Source organism: Bos javanicus, chromosome 23 (genome assembly GCF_032452875.1).
Source record: "Bos javanicus breed banteng chromosome 23, ARS-OSU_banteng_1.0, whole genome shotgun sequence".
NCBI lineage: Eukaryota > Metazoa > Chordata > Mammalia > Artiodactyla > Bovidae > Bos > Bos javanicus.
In genome coordinates, this window is record NC_083890.1 from 43,235,226 (window position 1) to 43,258,752 (window position 23,527).

The window sequence follows — 23,527 nt, forward strand, 5'->3', positions numbered from 1 at the left end:
AGGCCTGGAGCCCCGCCTACCCGCACAGCCCCGCCCCCGGCGCGGGCCCCGAGCCTCGCCTGGCGGGCAGGAAAGGGCGGGCTCGGCGCCGCCGCCCGTGCTCGCTTTTGCCGTAGGTGTCGGGCGGGGGCCGCGCGTAACTGGCATGAGCGCGCTCCCGGGCCAGTGACCGCGTCGGGGATGGACTGCGGCTCCATCGCGGCCGAGAGGCCGAAGTGCCCGCCCAGCCGCCGGCGGCTCCTGCCCCTCCTGGCCGCCGGCCGCGCTGGAGGTCCGGGCGGCCGCGGCAACCCCGCGCGCCGCCTCCTGCCCGCGCTACCCGGCGGTCCGGGGGCGCTGCGCCCCGGCGCCCAGGCGGCCCGCGGCGGCGCGGCACGCGCCTCCCCGTTGCTCCTCCTCCTGCTGGTGCCCTGCCCGCGCCGGGCGGCCGCGGCCTCGCGCCGGCCGCCCGCGGACTGGGAGCGCCCGCGTGCCGGCCCCCCGGCCCCTCCGGGCCCCCCGGCCGGGCGCGGCGGCGTGTGGAGAAGCCAGCCGGGCCTGGCCCCGGGCCTCGCGGGTGCGGCGGGCGCGCTCCCCCGGTGCCTCGGCCGGGTGGCCGCCCTGGCGTCCTCCAGGAGAGGTGAGGGCCGGGCCGGGGCGGCGGGAGCTGGGCAGGCCGGCCGAGGTCGCCGGTCTCCTCCCGGGCGGGGGACTGTCCGGTCAGACGTCTGGGCCACGCGCTAACCTGGGCTTCCCCACACGGGAGGGTCCGACCCTTCCGGGAGGCGGGCGCCCGGTGTCCGGCGCAGGTTGTGACTGATGGCTGCGGGAAGGGGGTGCGTACTTCTGCAGATCCCCCGGGTCGGGTGCACACACGGCGTGTAGTAGGCTTGCGATGGGAGGTGCGAAGCTATAGGAGGCGAAGGGATTGTTTCACAGTTTAATTTCAGACCCTCTTTTGGTTCGTTGCTCTGCCTGGCATTTTTCTAAGTACTCAGGGTGTATCGGTCAGCAAACTCTTTTCCTTCTTGGAGCTTAATTCTAGCAAAGGAGATTATATATATATAATATAATAACATGTTATAATATATAAATATCATATATATTATATACAACTATATATGTGTATATAATAACATCTGATCAATGGTGTCGGAAAAAATAGAGGGGGTAAATGTTGGGAAGTGGAGTGGTCCTCCAGTTATTCATTTAAATGGAGTCCTCGTAATAAGCTTCATTGAGAAGTTGGCATTTGATTAAATTCTTTGAGAACGTGAGATCAATCACTCCCTTGTATGAGATGAGGAAAGTCTAAGCAGACTCAGTGTACTAGATTGAAAACTGTTGATTAAAAAAAAAAATCATTTGGGGTAATCGTTATTTATTAGCAAAAGTCTAACTTTGGGGAATCTATACATATACATCAGTGGCTCTCCCTAACCACACTGATGGCTATTTAAAAAATGTTTTCCTCAACAGAAATGCTCGGTAAATGTTGGTTGCTTCTGAAATTTAAGAATATCTTTGGCTGGGCAAGAAACTGGTTAGTTTCTTGCAAAGCGTGAGGAGAGTTGTGTAGGAGACTGGGAAGTGAGTGGTCAGCTGGCAGTGCGCTGCAGTAATTGTGAGTCTTTATTTCTGTCCTTTGCCTTTTGTTCCTCTTTTTTTGACAAGCTAGTAACTAGTAATTTCTTTTCCTCTCATGATCCCATCAGCTAATGAGAATTTTGTTTCTTGGTCTTCAGCCTAGTGGTCTGTTTGGTGTCCAGAATTCTCCGTAGAGCTACTCAGACCTAAGGATGATTTATGAATAGGAACTTTGTGCTGAGTTTCTTCGTCTGTCCAGGGCTAACTTTGGGCTTCTTTTGTGTATGCTTTTGATGTGCTGCTGCTGCTGCTGCTAAGTCGCTTCAGTCATGTCCGACTCTGTGCGACCCCATAGACAGCAGCCCATCAGGCTCCCGGGTCCCTGGGATTCTCCAGGCAAGAACACTGGAGTGGGTTGCCATTTCCTTCTCCAGTGCATGTGAAGTCACTCAGAAGGTCCCCAAAGGAGAATTACATACCATAGCTCAGTTTCCTTGTTTCCTGGTGATTAATTCTGGGAATTCATAGTTCTTGGACCTCAATTTGTTATCACAATAAAGAAAGAAAAGTGGACCAGAGCTGCTTCTGGTGTCCCTAGGCCCTGCCCTGTGATGGAGGCAAGATGGACTTCACCTTCCATCAGCCAGGGTTGGAGGGTCAAGCGACACATGACTAGGCCGTCTCCATTTTTCAGCCGATAATATTTATTTAAAATAAGCTTGCAGTATTGTTTTAAATTACGTGAATGATTGTTGTTATTAGAAGAAAGGAATTTTGTACTAGAATAATCGCATCAAGCCAGTTCTGGATACAAATATATTTAAGCTCTCTAACCCATGGAACAGTCCAGCACGGTTCTGAAATGGGTGGGGTGGCCTGTAAAGAGCCCTGTAAGAGGTGCATTCATTCATTCACCTGCCATCCAGCTAGGGCTGTTCTGTGTCGGGGTCTCTTCTCATAAAGGCCAGTTTTTGCCCAGAGCTGGAGATAAAGGATGAAGAAAGAGGTGCCAGATTTAAGTGACCTCACTTACGTGAAAAGGGAAAACCGTAGGTGAAGAGGAGAAATTAGTTCATCTCAAACTTTCTTTGTAGACGGTTTATAGATCTGGATCTAAGAATTCATACAGTTGGATATCTTGTTAAGTTATTTCTGGCCTGCAATGTACCAGGACCTCTGCTAAATGCTAGTGATACAAAAATAACTGACTGAACACTCTTGGGGAGTTTGGAATGATACACAGACATGGAAATAAATGTAGTAAGTGCTATGATGGGGTTGTCTGTCCTGGGCTGAGAACACAGATAAGGAAGGAATACAGGCTGCTCCCTTACCTGGGAGGAGTTAGCAGAGAGAACCTTACAGGGTAGCATAATGCCCTGCCCAGAGCATAATGGGTGCTTAGCACACTGTTAGATCAGATGAAGAGGGGTAAAAGACATGCTTAAAATTTACCAGTTGAGAAAGGGGAGCAAGCCAAGCTTAAGGATGGAGTACAGAGTCTGACAGTGCGGGAAACAGAATAGCTTAGGTGGCCAGAACAAAAGCTAAAGGGGTGAGTGGGCTAAATTGGGATGAGCTTTGTGTGCCTTGTCAAGGGCCTTATGCTGTAGGCGAGTGCTTCTTTGAATCTAAGCAACTCTCAAGTTTTTCTGTTCTGTTTTTACTGTTTGCCACACACATACATACAGTAGTTGCTGCATTTGATGTTTTGTTGGTCTGCAAACGGTGCTTGGTACAAAGTGATTATTGGTTTTCTAGTCCTTATCTTGGTACAGACTGTGACTGCAGCCACCCCACTGTTTCCAGTAACTTGGGAATCACTGCTGTCGTCTTACAGAAAAGCATCAGATCTGTAGGGTTCTGTCCATGTCACATTTTTGCTTACTTGGAATTTCCTTTGAATGTTTAGGGGATGAGAATAAGAGTTGATCAGCTGAAGGATGTTTAGGAGAGCTCCTGAGAAAACCTTTGAACTCTGAATTAATAGATGACTATTCTGTCTTCTCTCACTCTTCTACACCTGGCATCTTAGACAAGTAAGAACAAAAATGTAGTAGGTTTTTATATTCAGTTCTGTGCAGTCGCTCAGTCATGTCTGACTCTTTGTGACCTCATGGACTGCAGCACACCAGGCCTCCCTGTCCATCACCAACTGGTGGAGCTTACTCAAACTCGTGTCCATCGAGTCGGTGATGCCATCCAACCATCTCATCCTCTGTCGTCACCTTCTCCTCCCGCCTTCAGTCATTCCCAGCATCAGGGTCTTTTCCAGTGGGTCAGTTCTTCGCATCAGGTGGCCAAAGTATTGGAGTTTCAGCTTCAGCATCAGTCCTTCCCTTGAATATTCAGGACTGATTTACTTTAGGATGGACTGGTTTTTATATAGCTATGTTTATTACATTTAATTGAAAGATTTTTATTTTATATTGTCCATCTCTCTTTTTCTTTTGCTGTCAATTTTAGTATGCTTGTAAGAATAAGAAACTATAATGTTTAAATGGCCTTTCTTGATAAAAATTACAAGTTCATTTTGCAGTTGTTCCCTGTCTTTTTAAAACTACTTTTATGGTTTGTGGAATACAAAACCCAGGAAACCATTACTATGCTGCCTCTTTCAAATGAGCACCGGGAGGGACTTCCTGGGCTGTTCAGTGCTTAGGACTCCACCCTTCATGTAGAGCGGCTGCAGGTTCAATCCCTGGTCAGGAACTAGGATCATGAGGAGCAGCCAAAAAAATTTTAAAAATCAAATGAGCATCTTGAAACAAATTTGCAAAACAGGTTGGATCTGTGGTTAAACACACAGAAATTTGTACAACAGGTAATATATGAATTGTTAGAACATGTCTCCCCAAAGGTGAAAGTGAAAGTGAAGTCGCTCAGTCATGTCCGACTCTTTGCAACGACATGGACTGTAGCCTACCAGGCTCCTCTGTCCATGGGATTTTCCAGGCAATAGTACTGGAGTGGATTGCCATTTCCTTCTCCAGGGGATCTTCCCAACCCAGGGATCGAACCCGGGTCTCCCACACTGTAGACAGACGCTTTACCGTGTGAACCACCAGGGAAGTCCCTCCCCAAAGGTAGACTTTTGCAAAGTCAAGGAAAGAAAACTACAGACAAATATCTGTTATGAAAATACTAGCAAACCAGATCCAGCGATATGTGAGAGGGAGTCAACACCAGGACCACGTGGGCTTCCGCCTCAGGAACAGCAGGTTCACTTATGAAAAAATCAATGTGTGTAGCACACCACACTCACCGTGCAAAGGAGGGAAACCACACGATCATGGGAAAAAAACGAAGAACTTGATGAAATTCCGTAATCCATTCATGACAAATCTGAATCAGGAGGAACCTGCCTCATCTGATTAAGGACATCTGAAACATCCATAGTGAACTTTGTACTTAATGGTGAAAGACAAGATTATTCTCCCCCCAAGGTCAGGGACAAGGATGTCTGCTCTCGCTATTCAGTTGAACACTGTGCCAGAAGTTCTAGCCAGTACAGTTAGGCAAGAAAATGAAAAGGCATCCAGATTGTGAACGAAGAAGTAAGTTATCACTATTCACAGATGACATGACCTTGTACATGAAAAACTCTAAGAAATTCATTAAAATACTTTCACAGCTAATACACAAATTTAGCAAGATTGCAGGATACAAGATCAACATACAAACTGTACAAAAACAAAACTCAGTTGTATTTTTATATACTAGCAATAAACAGTCTGAAAAATCTAAAGAACAATTCCAGTAACAATAGCATCAAAAAGAACAAAATCCTTAAATTTAACAACAACAACGAAAGCACTAAAGTTATATTCTGAAATCTATATGTAACATTATTAAAGGAATTAAAGACCTAAATAAATAGACATTCCATGTTCATGGTTGGAAGACTTTAATATTTTTAAGATGGCACTGCTTCCCCAAATTGACCTACAGATTTAATGCAATCTCTATCACAGTTCTAAGTAGCTTCTTTGCAGAAATTGATACTATATAATCCTAAAATTTGTATGGAAATGCAATGGACTCAAAATAGCCGAGACCATCCTGTAAAAGAACAAAAAGAACTCACTTCCTGGTGTCACAACTTATTACAGAGCTGCAAGTAATCAAGAAAATGGGGCACTAGCAGATGGACAGACATATAGATCAATGGAATAGACTGGAGAATCCACAGATAAACCCACCCACTTAAAATCGGTTGAATCTTTGATGAGAGTCACAAGACAATTTAAGGGAGAAAATAGTGCTGAGAGAACTGGATAACCACATGTCAAAGGATGAAGTTGAACCCCCATCTCACACCATATACAAAAACGCTCAAATGGGTTAAAGACCTACATGTGAACATTAAAACTGCAAAACCCTTAGAAAACAGATGTAAATCGCTGTGCTCACATCTGCCAGTGGCTTCTTAGTTGTGACACGAAAAGCAAAAGGACCAAAAGGAAAAGATAAATTGGACTTATCTTAAGATGTATTTAAGAAAAAAACTCTCAGTAATAAAAAGATAGCCCAGTTTTTAAAAAGTGGGCAAAGGGTCTGAAAGTGTATTTCTCCAAAGATGTACAGATGGCCAGTAAACACATGAAAAGATATTCAGCATCATTAACTGTCAGGGAAATGCAAATCAAAACTACAGAGAGATACCACTTGACACCCAGTAGGATAATTATAATAAAAAAAAAAAAGACAGATAATAACAGTGTTGAGGATGTGGAGAAATTAGAACCTTCATACAGTTAGTCCTTTAACTGGTGACTACATTAAAAAAAAAAACAAAATGGTATATCTGTACAATGAAATATTATTCGGCAATAAAAGGAAATAAGATACTGACATAGAACACGGTGGGGTGAACCTCGAAAATACCACTCTGTGGGAAAGAAACCAGTCACAAGGTATCATATACCTAATGCTGGCGAAGTCACTTCAGTCGTGTCCGACTCTGTGCGACCCCAGAGACGGCAGCCCACCAGGCTCTGCCATCCCTGGGATTCTCCAGGCAAGAACACTGGAGTGGGTTGCCATTTCCTTCTCCAATGCATGAAAGTGAAAAGTGAAAGGGAAGTCGCTCAGTCGTGTCCGACTCCCAGAAACCCCATGGACTGCAGCCCTCCAGATTCCTCCATCCATGGGATTTTCCAGGCAAAAGTACTGGATGGGGGTGCCATTGCCTTCTCCGTCATATACCTAATGATTCTATTCAAATGAAATGTCCAGAGTAGGCAAATTCATAGAGATGGAAAATAGATTAAGGGATTGTCGAGGTTGGGGGGCACAGAGTAGGGAAATGAGAGAGGGTAGCTAGAGGGTCTAGGATTTCTTTGGGATTGATGAAAGTATTCTAAAGTTAGTTGTGGGTCAGCTGCACAGCTCTGTAAATATACTGAAAACAACTGAAGTATGCATTGCAAATGGGTGAGTCATATGCATGTGAGGTGTGTCTCAATAAAGCCGTTGTTAATTAAAAAAAAGGCCTTTGAGGTATGCCTTGTTTTTTTTTTTCCTGATGCTGAGTTGCTCTTTTTTTTACCATCAGGTCCTGTTATGAACCATAATGTCCTTTCCTTTCTAGAGCTTAGCCTCAGTGCTGGGAACCTGCAGCTGGACAGCAAAAGGAGAGAGTTCACCTCTTCTGGAAACAGGAAGCTCTACTTTGACACCCATGCCTTAGTGTGTGTGCTCGAGGAGAATGGTAATCCTCTGCCAGTCGCCACTCGGTGCCATCGAGAAACCCTGTACCTCACGGCTTCCTGATGGTCTTACCTAATTTCCCGTATTTCCCTTTGACTTTGAAGTCCACAGGTCGCCTTTTGATCAGTCTCCATTTTTTTAAGTCCTTGTTTTTTCTCTGTTTAAGGGCATTTTTGCTTCATCAGCACAATTGAGACTTTTCTCCTACATTTTCCCTTTGTCCAAGTGAAGTGTGTGTGTATAACATCACTCTGGAAGTATAGTGTTACAGGTTAAAAATTAGACACAAGCCAGCAAAACTCAGGAATGGCTCCTAGGACAGCTGTCTAAGGCCAGAAGGGACAGTTTTATTCCTGTGCATCTCGTGTGCTCTAAAATTTTTCGTGAAATTAAAATGTTGCGGAGCAGCAGTTATTGATCATTTTAGCTTACTGTGGTTTTAAAAAAATATTCAGACTTGACATTTTCTTTTACTGCTGTTGAACCAACTGATGTAAAAGATTACTCCTATATGTATGGCAGTTATTCAAAGTACACTTAGTATGTAGGTAGCAGTCTCATATTTAATCTTGTCTAGACAAATGCACAGTGTAAGTTTAATACATATTGATAATTCTTTAAACCATAGACACATATCCGCTCACAATCAGAATCTCAGATACCATAGCTTATGCCTTTGAAATAAACCAGTCTGTGCTATAGTACAGTCATCCATCCGGTTATGCGTGTTCATATCTGAAAAGCTGCCCTGTGTTGATGTGCTTTGTCTGCCCAGAACACGGTGATGGGGTGGGTCCTTCTGTGCGTACGTGGGTTAGTTAGCAGCTCTGGGTTCAGGCTCTGCAAGCTTCCAGCTGCGTGGCCTCACAGTCTTTCTCCCCTCTCAGTTCCCAGAGAATTCCAGAGAGCCCTTGTGAGTGTTAAGTAATGTCCTGAATGCACGTTGGGAAAACTGTCACATGCTCTGTGATAATTTTTACAGCTTTTTCTTCTCAAACTTGAAACAGTCAGCCTTTTCCACCACAACGTCTTTCTGCTCAGAATTTTAAAAAGAAAAGTAGAAGTAAGAGGGGCATCTAAAATTATCTTGATAAGCAGAAGTCTTTGCACTTTTCTTTTTCTTTCCTTTTTTCTTTTTTCATGGACCTTTTGTATTCGAAGTAACCAATTGTAAAAAAGACATTCCAGAGATAATAGGAGTATTTCTACATGGACTGGATGTCTGATGATGCTAAGAGAACGTCATTCATTTTGCTAAGCGTGACTGTGGCCAGGTAGCAGCAGTGGTCCCAAAGCCTTTCTCCCATGAAAGGTGGGGTTTGTTTCTCCTCCTGCCTTTCAGAATCCATGTACTTATTTTTGACAAAGTAAAAATAATAGATGTTGAATGTTTCAACATATGTACTTCCTACTTTTCTTGATTTGAAACCCTGGCCCGTGAGTATTTGCCTATTTCAAAACCAGTGATGTAAGGACCCCACTGGGTGTAGGATGTGAAAGTGCTTACCTGGATGGTGGCTGGGTTAGGGTAAGACCAGGAAGGACCCCTTGGGGAATGCTCTGTCCTTTATCCTTTTTTTCCTCCCCTGGAGTTATGTCTCCTGATTCACAGAATGTCCTCTGTCCATAATCTCACTGGCCCTGATTTTGTCCCACCTCTCTTTCCTATTAAAGAATTCATGCATCTGGGTATCCCAGAAGTTTTCAGGCTTAACTTCTCCCTATTATCCTTTCTCCTCCTGTAGGTGGTTCTAAATTATAAGGCTGTAAAGTTTATCTCTTTTCTTATCAGTGTAAGTCCACTTTGGTTTCTCTTTTTCTTTTCTTTATAATTCCCAAGCCTAATTATGTTTAATTATGAACTCTTATTAATAAATTTTTAAAATTGCAAAAGACTTGTTGACTTTTTTAAAATTAGGAAAACAGAAAAGAACCAAGAAAAACTACTGTGAATCCCAGTGCCAGAGCTAAACTGTTAACATTTGAGTGATGTTTTTTGCTAGCTGTTCATGACCCACACATTGAAACTAAAAGGATTTTGAATAAAGTGAAAAGAATAGGTTTTTGGAGGTCTTTTTGTCTTCTTTGAATTTATTTCTTTGTTCTTTTTCAGTATAGTCCCATGCTTAATCTCATCCAGATTGAATCAGGTATAACTTTATCCAGACAAATATGCCATGAACTAATTATAAGTATCAGTACATTCTTCTGAAGTTCTTATAAATGAAAGTATTTAACAAAGAATTATATACCAGGTACTTATTCATCTTAAGTATTTAAAATTAAGCATTTTAATTAGAATTTTAAATGTGAAATATGTTAGTACCTATAGTTATTAAAAATAGTAGCACTGCTAAGTTGAGTCTTTATGTAATTCAGTTCAGCGTCATTTATTGAATATAAAAGAATATATTCTTTCCAATTTGGGCTTTCCTCACTAGTGATTGAGGAAGATTGTGGAGGGAAAAATGTAAGAACTGATTTTGTCTTTTAACATTAAATAAATTAACAGCTGAATTATTATTATATAGCCATTGACTTGACCGATTTGTGCTGGAAATAAACTTTCTCTACTTAATGTAATTATTTTTTACTAATATATACACTTTAAAATTAAGGAAGTCATATCCATTGTAGAAATAAGACAACACAGAAGAAAATAACAGCTACCTAGACTCTCTCATAAATTATGAAAGCAATAACTTGTATAATATCTGTATTTTTGAGTCTTGCATCTTTTCACTTGACCTTGCAGAGCAGTTATCTCCTGTCATTAGACATTCTCTGAAAACATGGTTTTTGACCCCTAGAAGGGACATCAGAGCTCAGTCAGCCCCACCCCTCATTGTACGTAAGGAAACAGTCGTGTAAATGCTCATGTGTCCCAGCTTGTCCTGAGTGACAGACACACCACAGCCTGTGACTAGACTCCACCCTCTTGCCATGCTAAACTTTCCAGCTGCTTCTGAATTCAGACATTCACCTGCAGGTGTAACTTTGCATTTTCTCCCTTTTAATGAAGGATTTTTTTTTTTTTTAATTCTGACAATTACGGTCTCCTGAGTAATTGTCTTTGTGTGTTTGCCTAGGGTTTACTACTCAACAAGCAGAAGTCGTCGTATCTGCCTTGATCAAGATCATGGAGGCCAACATGGATATCATCTACAAAGATATGGTCACCAAGATGCAGCAGGTAGCTTGCTGGGCTCTGGAGCAGATTGAGCTAGTGAGCCACCAGGGAAGTCCCAGCATGTAGCAATTTTAGTATAGACGAGAGGCAAATGGCTAGAGTGGCATAAAATATATTTATTCAGAGCTATTTTTTCAACTTCTATAGAACCATTAAGTTTGAAAACTAACTCTTCTAGTCATCTATGCAGTGGACATGAGTTTGAGCAAACTCCAGGAGATGGGAAGCCTGGCACGCTGCAGTCCATGGGGTCACAGAGAATCAGACACAACTGAGCGACTGAACAACAAAATGCTTTAATAAATGGAGATGTGGCCCGAATTGTAGCTGGCGGTCCTCTGACTGCCACTCTGTTAACTGTGATTCATCTGGTGCTGATACTGGCCTGGAGTTCTTCCTCTTTTCTCGTTTCGAGACGGAGGAGTACCTTACTGAACCTCTTTCTATGTGCCCACGTCCTGGTTTCTCATTAAGATGATCCCAGGTTGGGATGGTAGGAGGTGGACTTCCTAGGCCAGATGAGGTTATATGTTTCATTTTTCTTTTCCCAGGAGATCACTCTTCAGCAAATAATGTCTCAGATCGCCAACGTGAAAAAAGATATGATTATTTTGGAGAAGAGTGAATTTTCAGCCCTCAGATCAGAAAATGAGGTAAAACCAAAGAGCCACTCATATTTCTCAAGTGCTTTTCTATTAGGATATGGAGATATAATGTGAATACACAAAAGTGTACAAAGAAGTGTACACAGTGAATTTTCAGTATGGACTGTCAATCAGATGAAGAAGCGGTCCTTGACTGGCACCCCAAGACCTGCTGTCATCCCCTTCTGGTCACTCCTCCCACAGCAAAAATCACCATCCCAGCTTACATGGCCATTAACTGGTTTTGACTTTATCAATGGAATCACAAATGTGTCTTGCAGCAATAGATAACTCTCTTTCATCGTTCATAGTATTATTGGAACACACCACATTATTCTACTGTGATGCATATTAGAGTTGTTTCCAGTTTGGGGTTATTATGAATAAGTGGTGCTGTAAAATATCTCTTCATGTCTTACTTAAAGTGTGGGCGTATGAGATCAGTGTTGAAATAGGTACTGTCTCCACATCTTCCTTTTGTTTTTAGTTGTATTTAGAGTCCCATGAAGGAAGTTCATTGATCACCTGTTAGTTTTGATCTTATAAGAACCCACCTAGCAAACGATTCCTTCTTTTGCTAGAAAAAAAGATAAAAGTTTGAAACTGTCTTGAAGTCATTTATTTGAGGGCAGAATTAGTTAAAAGGAAACTTGAAAGAGGTACTAAAGCATCGCTGGAGGGAGATGAAACTATTGAAGACAGTTGTGTTACTGATTGTTTGTGGCCTTCAACATGAATTGAAAGCCCTCAGGACACGCCATGACTGTAGTGCCATCCTGGCATGGCCAGTGATCATTTCTGCCTCTGAGGCTGTTCAGTTATGGTTGTGTGCTAAATGTAGCTAAATTCATGTTGACTTGAGGAAAGAAGTTGAAGAACTTGCTCATAAACGCAGGTTGTAATATTTATTACCAAGTTTTAGGTTTTTCTTCTAACCTTCCAAACATATCCTTGACTGACTTCTTTTTTAATGTTTTTTTAGAAAATAAAACTTGAACTCCATCGGTTAAAACAACAAGTAATGGTAAGATCCTCATTCCTGTTTGCTTGCTCATTTATAATTACATAAGTTCAGTAATAAATATAGTGTCCAAAATATTTATGTGTTCTTAAAAACTTGCTTCTGTGTTAAATATTTGTGTGATATGTCTCAAAAGTACATATTGGAAGATTTAACTGAGAACATAGCCAAAGAATAAGTTAACTGATGTCTGTAACCAAATCCATTAAGAAAATTGTGATCTAGAAGGAATGAAGTCATTTTTAAATAAAATTTTTCTAAAACAGCCACATGGAATCCTTACATTCTCTTAGGAGAGACTGTCTTTAAAAGAATTACATGTGATTTTAAAATGCTGACTAATGCCAGCTACTTGATTTTTTTGAGTGGAAAGGACATTGGTGTTAAATAAGAAAAAGGTTTTGATGAGTGTCAGAAAGCTTTATTTGAACCAGAATCTAATATTTGACTTGAGTCCATCTCTGCTTTCCAAAGTTGTCCAGAGAACAGCTTGATTCATAAATTCCACAAGGCGATTGTATTGGGAATCTTGATGTTAAAAGCAACAGTAACCCACTGTGATCTGACTTCAACATAAAAGGGGATTATCTGTATAAATAACCAGGAAGTCCCCGCAGACATGGCTTAACCAGTCTCTTGACCTGCCTCGTTTCTAGCTCCATCGCTCTGCACACCCCCGGCCCCTACCCTCGACCCCTCCGGTGGAGCAGTGGAGACAGTGGACCCAGGCTCATGTCCACACAGGCTTTGGATCTCTTACTTTGGATTTCTTTCTGTCTTTGATGTTTGCCCTCCCACTAGGATGAAGTGATCAAAGTCCGAACAGATACCAAATTGGACTTCAATCTAGAAAAGAGCAGAGTGAAAGAACTGGTATGTTTCTTTATTTAAAAATAGAACATGAATTAATTTCTTTGCAAGACGGAACATTTGGTCAAGTCTAAGGTTATTCACAGTTCATAAGTACTGTTAAATATTTACCTACATATGATTGTTACACATGGTGTTTCTTTATTTCAACTATATTTTGGATTAGGACTTTAAAAAGTAACATTAAAATTAAAATCTTGGTCAAGTCAAGTTTGAATCTTGTTTGTTTCAGAGATACTAAACTATTTGTCACTTAGACATGAATAAATTGTTTTATCTTGATCTCTTTGATATTAACCTAAATCTATACTGGTCCTGATTTTGCAGAAGTTAAGTTGATTATCTGACTTGAATCATATTAAATTATAAATATTAAATAATGTTAAATTCTACATTAAAAATTGAGGGTTTGAAAACTATTTTCATGTAGTTTTTTTAATAGAGAAATCTTAATGAGTTTTTTGCATTGTTTTGAAATGCAAATTCTAAATGATTCTTTAACGCTAAATTGAAATTTTCAGTTAGGAAAAATAACTGAAAAGTAAAACTTTCATTACCAAAAAGATACCACAAAATATGGGTTGTATATAAGCAGAAGGGATATATATATATATATATATATTATATGACATATATTTGTTGTTTACTTCCTAAGTCATGTTTGACTATCTTGCAACCCCATGGACTGTAGCCCACCAGGCTCCTCTGTCCATGGGATTTCCCAGGCAAGTGGGTTGCCATTTTCTTCTCTAGGGATCTTCCCAACACAGGGATCAAACCTGTGTCTCCTGCATTGGCTGGCAGGTTCTTTACCACTGAGCTACCAGGGAAGCCCCCATATGATATACAAAATAATTATTATGCCAGTGTTACCTGCCTTTCTAGTTTTGAAACACTTTTAACCATGAAGAGGAAATCACTTAGTATTGCTGAAATATATAATGATCACTAGCATATGACTTAAAGTCCTTTGGTTACCTTTGCCCTTAAGGGTTATATATAGGCTTAGCGGGAATTCCGAATCCACTTGATGTAGGAAGATGCCTCTAGCAACAAAGTCAGGAAGAACTAGATCTCAGAGATTGGGAGATAGGGGCTGTGAGCATGGATTAAAGTCAGTGAATTTGTGTGACTTATTAACCTAGGTGAGAAGTCCTTTTTGGAAATCCTAAATTCAGATTACTCTGAAGTGCGGGACAGCAGTATACTAGTCTGCAACTAGCATGAGTTTAACATGCACTGAGGAAGATGAGCTATCCAACCTTCTCATTCTTTTGTTTAATACACTTAGAATACTGTTCTAGCAGCATTGACTGTGGTGATATTTACAGCCAGTTTCAAATGCAGTGTAGCCTATAGACTGCTTTGGGGTAGAGGGAGATGGGTCCAGATAGATGCCACTTTTATAATCATGGCAGTGTCGAGATTTAGTCTTTTCTCTTGTGGCTGAGTCAGTATTAGTGAAGGCTGGAATTTTAAGGGATGCAGAAAATCCCATTCCACCCTGCCCCCTGGTGGTAATCTGGTGCATAGCTCTCTCTGAAACCCTGGAGATGAGCATTCTTTGGTCCTGCAAGTAGTTCGTGGTTTGGGGTTTGGGTTGTTGTTTTTTTAAACTCCTAAGCAATGCTGTTTTTATACTCTATCCCCCCGGTAGTCATAGGGGGACATTTATAGCTAGAAAGTTTCTACAGACTTAAAAAGCATTAATTTCCCCCCATAACAAGTGTTAATTTATTGAGGATTTTTTAAATTCTTCACTTCAGTTACAAATTTTTCTTTGCTTAAGCAAATCCTGATGCCTGCCACTAAGGAAATACGCCTGATTTTGTTCTCAGTATTGACAGAATCACACAGTCATTAATAGCAAAAAAGGCAAGATATCATTTTAATTCTGAGTAGAACTAGTCAATTCCCTTAATAACATTGGATTGTGACAATGCCCACATGGGTTTGTTTTTTGTTTTTTTTTGTTTTTTTTTTCAATTAAAACCAACATGTGATGGTTTAGTGTATTTCTTGAATCTGTGTATTTACATAGTGTTTTATAATCAGAAGGCAGCATCTATGTCACAGAATAATAATCCTTGAAATTATTTTTTTCCCAACTTTATGTCTTTTCTCTTTTGTCTAGGCTTCAAATAGTGCCAATTTTGTTTGTAGTTAAGATGGGATAGCTCCGAAATTGAATTGTTACCCTACTTTTTTCACCCCTCCCAAAGCTGAAAAGCCTGTGACTCAGTATCCATCTAAATTGGTCCCAGGTGATGCTATCATAGTAGTGGGAGGGGCTTAGAGACATCACAGCAAAGACAGGAAAAGAAACCCAACCGAGAGAGAGGTAGAAGATGACAAAGGGGAATCTAGATGTTGAAGCAATGAGTGAATATAAATAAGATTTAAAAAAGATCAAAAGGAGAAAGCAGGTAGGCTGCTTCATCCTAGGGGTGACTGCTCATGGTACATATCTTGGAAGTGCTGAGAGCAGAATATTTAAGGTACCAGGGAAGGAGGAGAGGAATAAATAAAGGACTAAATCAGAATCTAACCTGTGTTACATGTTTGTTTCAGTATTCGTTAAACGAAAGGAAGCTGCTGGAAATAAAAACAGAAATGGTGTCACTGGTAAGAAAAGACTCAGTTCTCACCTTGCAGAAGTGAAATTCTGCCCATTAAACGCACTAGCTCCTCCTTCCTCCCGCTGGCTACCGTCATTCTGTTCTCTGCCTCTGAATTTGACCACTCTCGGTCCCTCGTGTAAGTGGGATCATACAGTATTTGTCCTTTCGTAACTGGCTTATCTTCCTTGGCTTTCCGTCCTCAGGGTCCATCCCTGTTGTAGCACATGTCAGACTCCCCTTCCTTCTTAAAGCTAAATAATACTCCCTTATGACATACTACATTTTGATTATTATTACGGTCATTGTGAATAGTGCTCTAATTGTGGACTTGTGGATATCTGTTGGAGTCCCTGTTTTTAATTCTTTTGGGTATACATACCCAGAAGTGGAGTATCATGGGAATTTTTTGGTGCTTAACAAAGTACTTAGTTATTTTAATTGAAGAATAAATAAGGAATGGAGTTTTGTTTTTTTTTTTTACTATATTTTTAATTTATGGCATGTGTAACTTCTTTTCCATCCTTATTACCCAGGACCTCTGAAACCTGAAAGAGACGTCCATGAGAGAATACTAAACTCATCCTCTGGAATATTTAACTCCTCCACGCATTTATTTCCTTATGCATTACCTGAACTGTTCACCACAGAGGACTACTTACTTGCCCTGGGATTTTTAATGAAGTATTTCCCATGCTTTTACGCATTCACATTAATGAATTGTTACAAACCCTTTATAACATCAACCAAACTCACTACCCTTTAGGTGTTAACTATGTATCTGGTTTAACTATTTATATTTGGGAAAGAACTCATAAAGGCCCTTAGTATAGCCAAGCCTCATAATAAAACACTTGGTACTTGAATTATAAAAAAAGAAAACTTTTTAAAAATGTGAATAGAAATAGTGTCAGCAAGCACTGTTGCTTTTAGATTACCTAAGATTCCATTCATTTTTTTAAAGCCTGTTTTTTTATATAAATTTATTTATTTTAATTGGAGGCTAATTACTTTACAGTATTATATTGGATTTGCCATACATCAACATGAATCCGCCACAGGTGTACACGTGTTCCCCATCCTGAACCCCCTCCCCCCTCCCTCCCCATCCCCTCCCCCTGGGTCGTCCCAGTGCACCAGCCTCAAGGATCCTGTATGCTGCATCAAACCTGGACTGGCGATTCATTTCACATATGATGTTATACATGTTTCCATGCCATTCTCCCAAATCATCCCACCCTCGCCCTCTCCCACAGAGTCCAAAAGACTGTTCTATACATCTGTGTCTCTTTTGCTGTCTCGCATACAGGGTTATTGTTACCATTTTTCTAAATTCCATATATATGCATTAGTATACTATATTGGTGTTTTTCTTTCTGGCTTACTTCACTCTGTATAATAGGCTCCAGTTTCATCCACGTCATTAGAACTGATTCAAATGTATTCTTTTTAATGGCTGAGTAATACTCCATTGTGTATATGTACCACAGCTTTCTTATCCATTCATCTGCTGATGGACATCTAGGTTGCTTCCATGTCCTGGCTATTATAAACAGTGCTATGATGAACATTGGGGTACACGTGTCTCTTTCAATTCTGGTTTCCTCGGTGTGTATGCCCAGGAGTGGGATTGCTGGGTCATATGGCAGTTCCATTTCCAGTTTTTAAGGAATCTCCACACTGTTCTCCATAGTGGCTGTACTAGTTTGCTTTCCCACCAACAGTGTAAGAGGGTTCCTTAAAGCATGTTTTGTATACCTTTTACTGAGGAGAATTCAGAAGGAGGAGGTATATTCATTGCCATTGAGAACAGACGAGCTTCCTAATCTTAATCTTACTTGTAAAGCTGCCTATAATTTATAAAAGCTTTCTTCTATTAGTAATTGCACTTGATTCTCTAAACAGCCTTTGTGAAGACAGGGCCAATGTTACTTTTTATCTTTGTTTCAAACTGAAGGAAACAGGCCTAGAGATAGCTAAGGCCCTGACTAGCAGAATATAGCATGAAGCTAGAACTCAAGGCTAAAGCCCAGGTCTCCTTAATCTGACCGTGGGTGTACCTTGACTGCACCCTGTCGGGAAGGGACTCAGGGACAAATCCAGTGTGGTTTAATGCTGTGAATCTCTTTGTTTTAAAAGCACGCCCAGCAGGATCGGGCCGTCACACAGACAGACAGAAAGATAGACACCGAGGTTGCTGGCCTAAAAACCATGCTTGAGTCGCACAAGCTTGATAATATTAAATATTTAGCAGGTAAGCCGTCTTACATTTAGATAGTTAAAATGAACTGAAAATAAATAAAATTTTTAAGTTTTTTGGCCGAGCCACACACGATCTTAGTTCCCCGACCAGGGATTAAACCCATGTGCCCTGCGATGGAAGGGCAGAGTCCTGCCCACTGGACCACTAGGGAGCTCCCAAGATAAATGTATAAATTGAGTCACAGACAGATATTGCATTTCATTGATTCTAGAACATTTTTTTCATGCTTTAACATCTCTGAAATTAGAAGGCATCTTACAGTTTCCAATAGATAAAGTATCATACTATTGTCATTTTTTTTCTTTCTTTGTGAAGTACCTGACTTTATTTACTACTACTCATGGCATCTTAAATTTGATGAGATGCTATCATCAAACTGTAGTTATTGGTAATTACTTTTAGTGACATTCAAGGTGGAATGTTTTACACATAGTTGAGTCGTGATCTTTCAGTGGGTGACACTTCTTATAAGGAGTTATTTTGCTGTTGAAATTTTTGAGCCAAAAGAGGGGAAAAGATTCACGTACCAAAAAAAAAAAATTACTTAACCGTTATTTTAACCAAATTTAACATTCTAGATCCATATTTTGAAGTAGAATAGTATTTAAAAGCAGAATTTTGCTCACAGGGTTAAAGGGTGCGTCCCTCTGTGGTACATGTGCATTTACTTTGCTGCTGCTAAGTCGCTTCAGTCGTGTCCGACTCTGTGACCCCATAGACGGCAGCCCACCAGGCTCCCCCGTCCCTGGGACTCTCCAGGCAAGAACGCTGGAGTGGGTTGCCATTTCCTTCTCCAGTGCATTTACTTTGTGACCACAGAATTCTTGGGCTTCTATACATTTATTGAGACGTTTCCTTGGATATTGAACGCATTTGTCCTTTGGAGATGACGATATTAGATGTGGGGTTTTTTAATAGGAAGGTGTTTCATGGCGTGTGGCATATCAGTGAACAAGCCAGGTTTCTTGGGTTTGGTTTTACTTTCTTGGAGGATAAATGACTGTTGTGTTTTTTTTGTTTTTTTTGTTTTTTTTTTAGTAAAATGATGTTCCTGCAAGTAACATTTAATAGAACTAATACTGTGCACAATTGTTCTTTTTCTTCCAGGATCTGTATTTACGTGCCTAACAGTAGCTCTGGGATTTTATCGCCTGTGGATATAATAAAGTGTCTATTTAAAGAGCATTCTATTGTTCTGCCTTAAGAACACCAGAATCTTGCTGTACTTTTTTTTTCTCATTTCTAATTATAATGCTGATTTTTTAATTTAATGCATATTATTTATTTTATGCAAATGATGGACATATAACCAAGGCAAAGAAGTAAGAAATTTCACAACTGTTTCTTTCATCTCTTCTATTTAGTTAACTTTATAACTCTGAGTGGTGGACAAAGCAAGGAGGACTCCACTCCCCTGGACCAGTGAACTCAGTCTAACTTGCAGGACATAGCAATAGTAAATATGTGTATAACTCTGCAATTTTAAATCTTCTGTCTCATCAAGGATTTGGGGTCTCCATGTAGAGGCCCAGGAGCTTTACTAAGTGCTGAAGAATCACGGTAACCAAACCAAGAGCATCGAATCTTCTTCACCTGCTGACCCAGACCCTGACATCAGCCGGTCCCTGTGTTAGAGGTTGTGTTTCAAGTCCAGTCAGTTGGTAGCCTCATGCTACACTGTACTTGACACCAGAGAGAGATTTTTTTCCTTTTGGTTTCCATTATCTTCGTTATTATTCTGCTTATTGTTTATGCGCCTTCCAGCTGGAAAATCTTATTGCCTAATGAAGTATTATGATTAGGATGGAGACTGTCCCATCCTCCTGGTGTGTAGACTTCTTCTGCCTTCTTCCCCCTTACTCGGTCCCTCCTCCTCTCCCTCTTGATTTAAGAGCTATCATAATGCTCCAGGGATGACACTGTCTCCCTAGAAAACGTGCTCACTCTCAGCATGGAAGTCAACTTCAGCGTGTGTGATCGTCACCCTAATGGCCTTCTTCAGCTTTGTACACGATACAAGGGAAGCACAAGGCACAATGTCTGTAGCAATACTAAGATAGTTAGCTAGTGTAGGTACTGCTCAGAAATATCTTTAATGAAGATGCCTTTGCCCATTACAAGCTCAGGTCATAGGCTTTGAAAATTAGAGAACTGTCCTGCCAGGTATCAACCTAATATGGGTTGATTTCTTTGGTTGTTAAAGACATTCTCATAGTGACCTTACCTCTGCATTTAAAACAGATTACTAGATACAACTGGGAGGGGCTTGGAAATGCACATTCCCGTCTTACTTGAATGACCTGCCCGTAAAGAGAATAAGCATTCAAGAAATGATGACATCAGATGTCTCCTTCCTGTCTTTCTCACACGTGCGTGTGCGTATCTATGCATACCTGGTCCCGTGGAAAAACCACATAGAGACTTCTGGATCACACTGGTAGAATAAAGTACCCATCATTACTCTTCATCCACAGTGGTACAATGTTGTCCTCTGTCCTTTGGATGCCATTTCTAAACTTTGTAAGTCATTGCCTTGTTTGAGAATATTTGTGTAACTTAAAGAGTCTGAGCTCCAGATAAGTATGAAAATCAAATGCTTTGGCATTCGTGGTGTCAGTTTCAAAGTGAAAAATAATCTTTTTTCAATTAGATCCAAAGTTCCCTTAACTGCCACAAAAAGTACTTTATCACTATATTCTGTCCCTTTCAGAGAAGGTTCTCCAGAAAATCCTGTTCATTTAACAATTGCCCTAAGTATTAAAGAGTGAAGTAAGTGACCTCCCATTAAGCCCACCTTTGCAACATAACTTTGATTAGGGAGAACCAGAAGGAGCCTGGAGCACACACGCTCCAACAAAACAAAGTCCCAGGAGGAAAAAGCACTGTCCGCAGTTCTGTTTCAAAGCGAATACCAATGCGTTCACAAAGTGACCTTATATTCTGATAAAATATTTTTTAGATAACACTCAGCTGGATGACTTTCTGTCCTCCGCCAGTATTCCATGTGACATTCCTCCTAGTGAGGGCGGGCTGCACCCCTGTCGCTTGGTCTGGGCCATCACTGACTGCAGTGGAGTCCTCCGAAGTACCAGCCCACACCTCCCCAGCCTCGGGGAACAACGAACTCTCCTTTTGGTGGCCCGGACTGCCGGTTCGGGACCATGTTCTCTATTTAGTCAGATATATTCTATTTGAAAGCGCAGGAGCCAGAAATGCAAGTCTACCCTTCCCAGCGCTCGCCCGGCCGTCTGTGAGCCTGTAAGTGGCTGGGGCTGGATTCCGTGTGACCGTTCCCGAGCTCAGCTGGCTTAGAGGAAATTCAGCATTAGCACTCAGAAGGGAAAAGATGCCTGACGAAACTCTGTGCATCTAGCACATGGGGGAATTGGCCATAGTGAGGTCCTGAAGATCACCCTTCCAGGCACAGGTTCCTAACCCTGAATGTCAAGTGGCCTGAGCCCTTATTTCCTGTTCATGCACGAACCGCTCAGAAGGTTCCTCCATACCTTCTCTATACTCCCTGCTTTTTATCTTTTTAAAAGAGCTTAAGCTGCAGCCCGACTCCTCTCCTGTTCCCTTCATAAACAAGCCTGTTTGTGTGTATGGTTCTTTAGAGGAAACGTGAATTCTGACTTCCTTGCTGGTCTCAGCCCTCCACTAAGTACTTTTCCAGCTCGGTAGCTAACAAAACTACATCTGAAGGTCTCGTCTTTTCGCTTAAGGATGTCAAGTACCAGTCGAGAAGTCTCTGGTTCAGGAAGAAAGGCTTGACTCAAGCCAGCCATCTTGCTCTGAGCTCTTTGAAAAGCAGACTCCTGAGCCGCAGGGTCTGTGGCCCTTTGCTGCTGTGCAGAGTGACGAGCTCTTCTGTCCCAGGCTCCTCCGCAGCCTCTCCTCCTGCTAACTAGCTGTGTCAGCGTTGTCAGCGTTGGCAGGGACCTCTCTCCCCCCCGATATGCCGTGTTCTGAGAATTTTGGCGTCATTCCTGAACAAATGTTGTATAGACGGCACCATGGAACTCACGTCTCAAAAACTGGCTCTTAACATACGTTCATCACATGTGTTGTGACTTTTCTGACACTGAAGCAAAAACATGTTAATCAGGAGTGATTTATTCTTTATAGAAAATGTTTGAGCCTGTTTAGCCTTTTATCAGGGTTTCATTTGGAAAATACCAACCTTCCTGCAGATTTATAACTTATGTTGTTCTCATTATAACCCAGATCGTTCCTTAACCCTTTCATTACTTAAGCAAATGTTTGGTTACATTGTACTCTATGACAGAGGGGGCCTAATATTCTTATGATCTAAAATAAAATACTTAATTTTATGTGATTAGAATACTCTTCTGTTCACATTGAATATGAAAAACTAGAACAACTTCTGCCTACACTCTGTTTATACTGTTTTTTTTCCTTCCAGTTGTATATGATAACGATGTATTATTTTAAAAATCTAAAACCTAAACATTTGGATTTGCATACAGGATACATTTGAAAGTGGTTATTTGATTTAAAAAATAAATTTTTATTCAAAAGACTGTTATTAGCATGCTTGTGGTGAAGTGTTTTAACTCTTTGTTTGAAGGAAAATGTGGTTTATATGCAAGTTTCTACAAAAGCTGAAGGTCAAGTTACAAGTGATAGAAATCCAAATCAGATGAGCTTGAGCAAAGAGTTTGCTTTTCTTGGCCTACATGATCAAAATTCAGGAAGAGCAAGACGAAGGTACCATGGGAACTCACCCGCCGGCACCTCACACTTCCACTTCTTACGGGGTGGGTAGTCCTCTCGGACCAGCTTCACGGTGGTGAAGTTGCCAGCACACGCCCTGCGACTGAGCCTGGGAGAGTTCCACTGCGAAAGGGCCTGGAAGAAACCGAAGCAAGCGCTGCAGGAGCAACCGGAGGAGGGGTCCTGAGAGGGTCTCCACGCTCCTTCCCCAGGACCCACCTGTTCGACACAAACGCCACCCCTGAAAGGTGGGGCTTTTCTGGGTCATCTGCACAGGCTTAGCTTCTGTGTGACAGATACCTGCTCGAGAGGGAAGCAGAGGAATTGCTTGAGGGAGTGGATAAATGAGTGAGTGCCTGGAAACTAATTTTGGGCCCCTTTCATTTTCTCCAACCAGAAACCTTTTCCTCAAGTTAGGGAGTCACCAAGAACTGACTAGATCCGAGGGGTTGGGGGGGGCATCTGGTTTCTCAAAGCCCCTGAATGACCCACAAACGCAGCCTTCCTGTGAAAACCGTGCCACTGAAGTTCCAGACGTCAGTCTTCTGTCTGCCTTCTCACCTCAGTCCCCCTTCCACGTGTGTGGCGCGCAGACAAACTAAAAACCTGCTTTTTACCACAGCTCTTTGATTTCTTTAAGAAAATTGTTTTAAAGAAAGGCATTTTCTAAAAACAGCGTTGTTGCTGGACTCTAAAGCCCCGGCACTCCACAGCAGAGTCTCGCTGTTCGTGCTGCTGGCAGCCGTGTTTCTACTCTAGTTCTGCAGTTTCCATGGAGGATCAGACCAGGACCCCAGCAAGGGGTTGTGGTGGCCGCTGTCAGCCACAGGGTCTGAGCTCCGGCATCTCTTAAGTTTTAAATAGAGAGCAGTGAGCTTCCACTGTTTTGTACGTCACAGGTACGTGGGG

General features: G+C 41.6%; 1 protein-coding gene and 1 long non-coding RNA gene across 3 annotated transcripts; one reads left to right on the forward strand and one right to left on the reverse strand.

The window, feature by feature from the left end:
• Window positions 1-40: 40 nt before the first annotated feature.
• Window positions 41-22,425, forward strand: MCUR1 (mitochondrial calcium uniporter regulator 1). 2 transcript variants are annotated; one of them, XM_061398825.1, is made up of 9 exons: window positions 41-619; window positions 7,160-7,279; window positions 10,368-10,471; window positions 11,020-11,121; window positions 12,095-12,136; window positions 12,935-13,006; window positions 15,575-15,628; window positions 17,761-17,875; window positions 20,844-22,425. In XM_061398825.1, the coding sequence occupies exons 1-9, from the start codon at window positions 181-183 to the stop codon at window positions 21,077-21,079; spliced, it is 1,284 nt and encodes a 427-aa protein (XP_061254809.1). In that variant the 5' UTR covers window positions 41-180; the 3' UTR covers window positions 21,080-22,425. The 2 variants fall into 2 exon arrangements, with proteins under 2 accessions (XP_061254809.1, XP_061254810.1); XM_061398826.1 differs by having other exon boundaries at window positions 43-619; window positions 18,992-22,425.
• Window positions 21,528-22,919, reverse strand: LOC133236681 (uncharacterized). The gene is made up of 2 exons (XR_009732982.1): window positions 22,838-22,919; window positions 21,528-22,753 (listed from the first exon to the last, which is right to left on the reverse strand). It is a non-coding gene; the product is annotated as an uncharacterized LOC133236681 (long non-coding RNA).
• Between the last annotated feature and the right edge of the window lie 608 nt (window positions 22,920-23,527).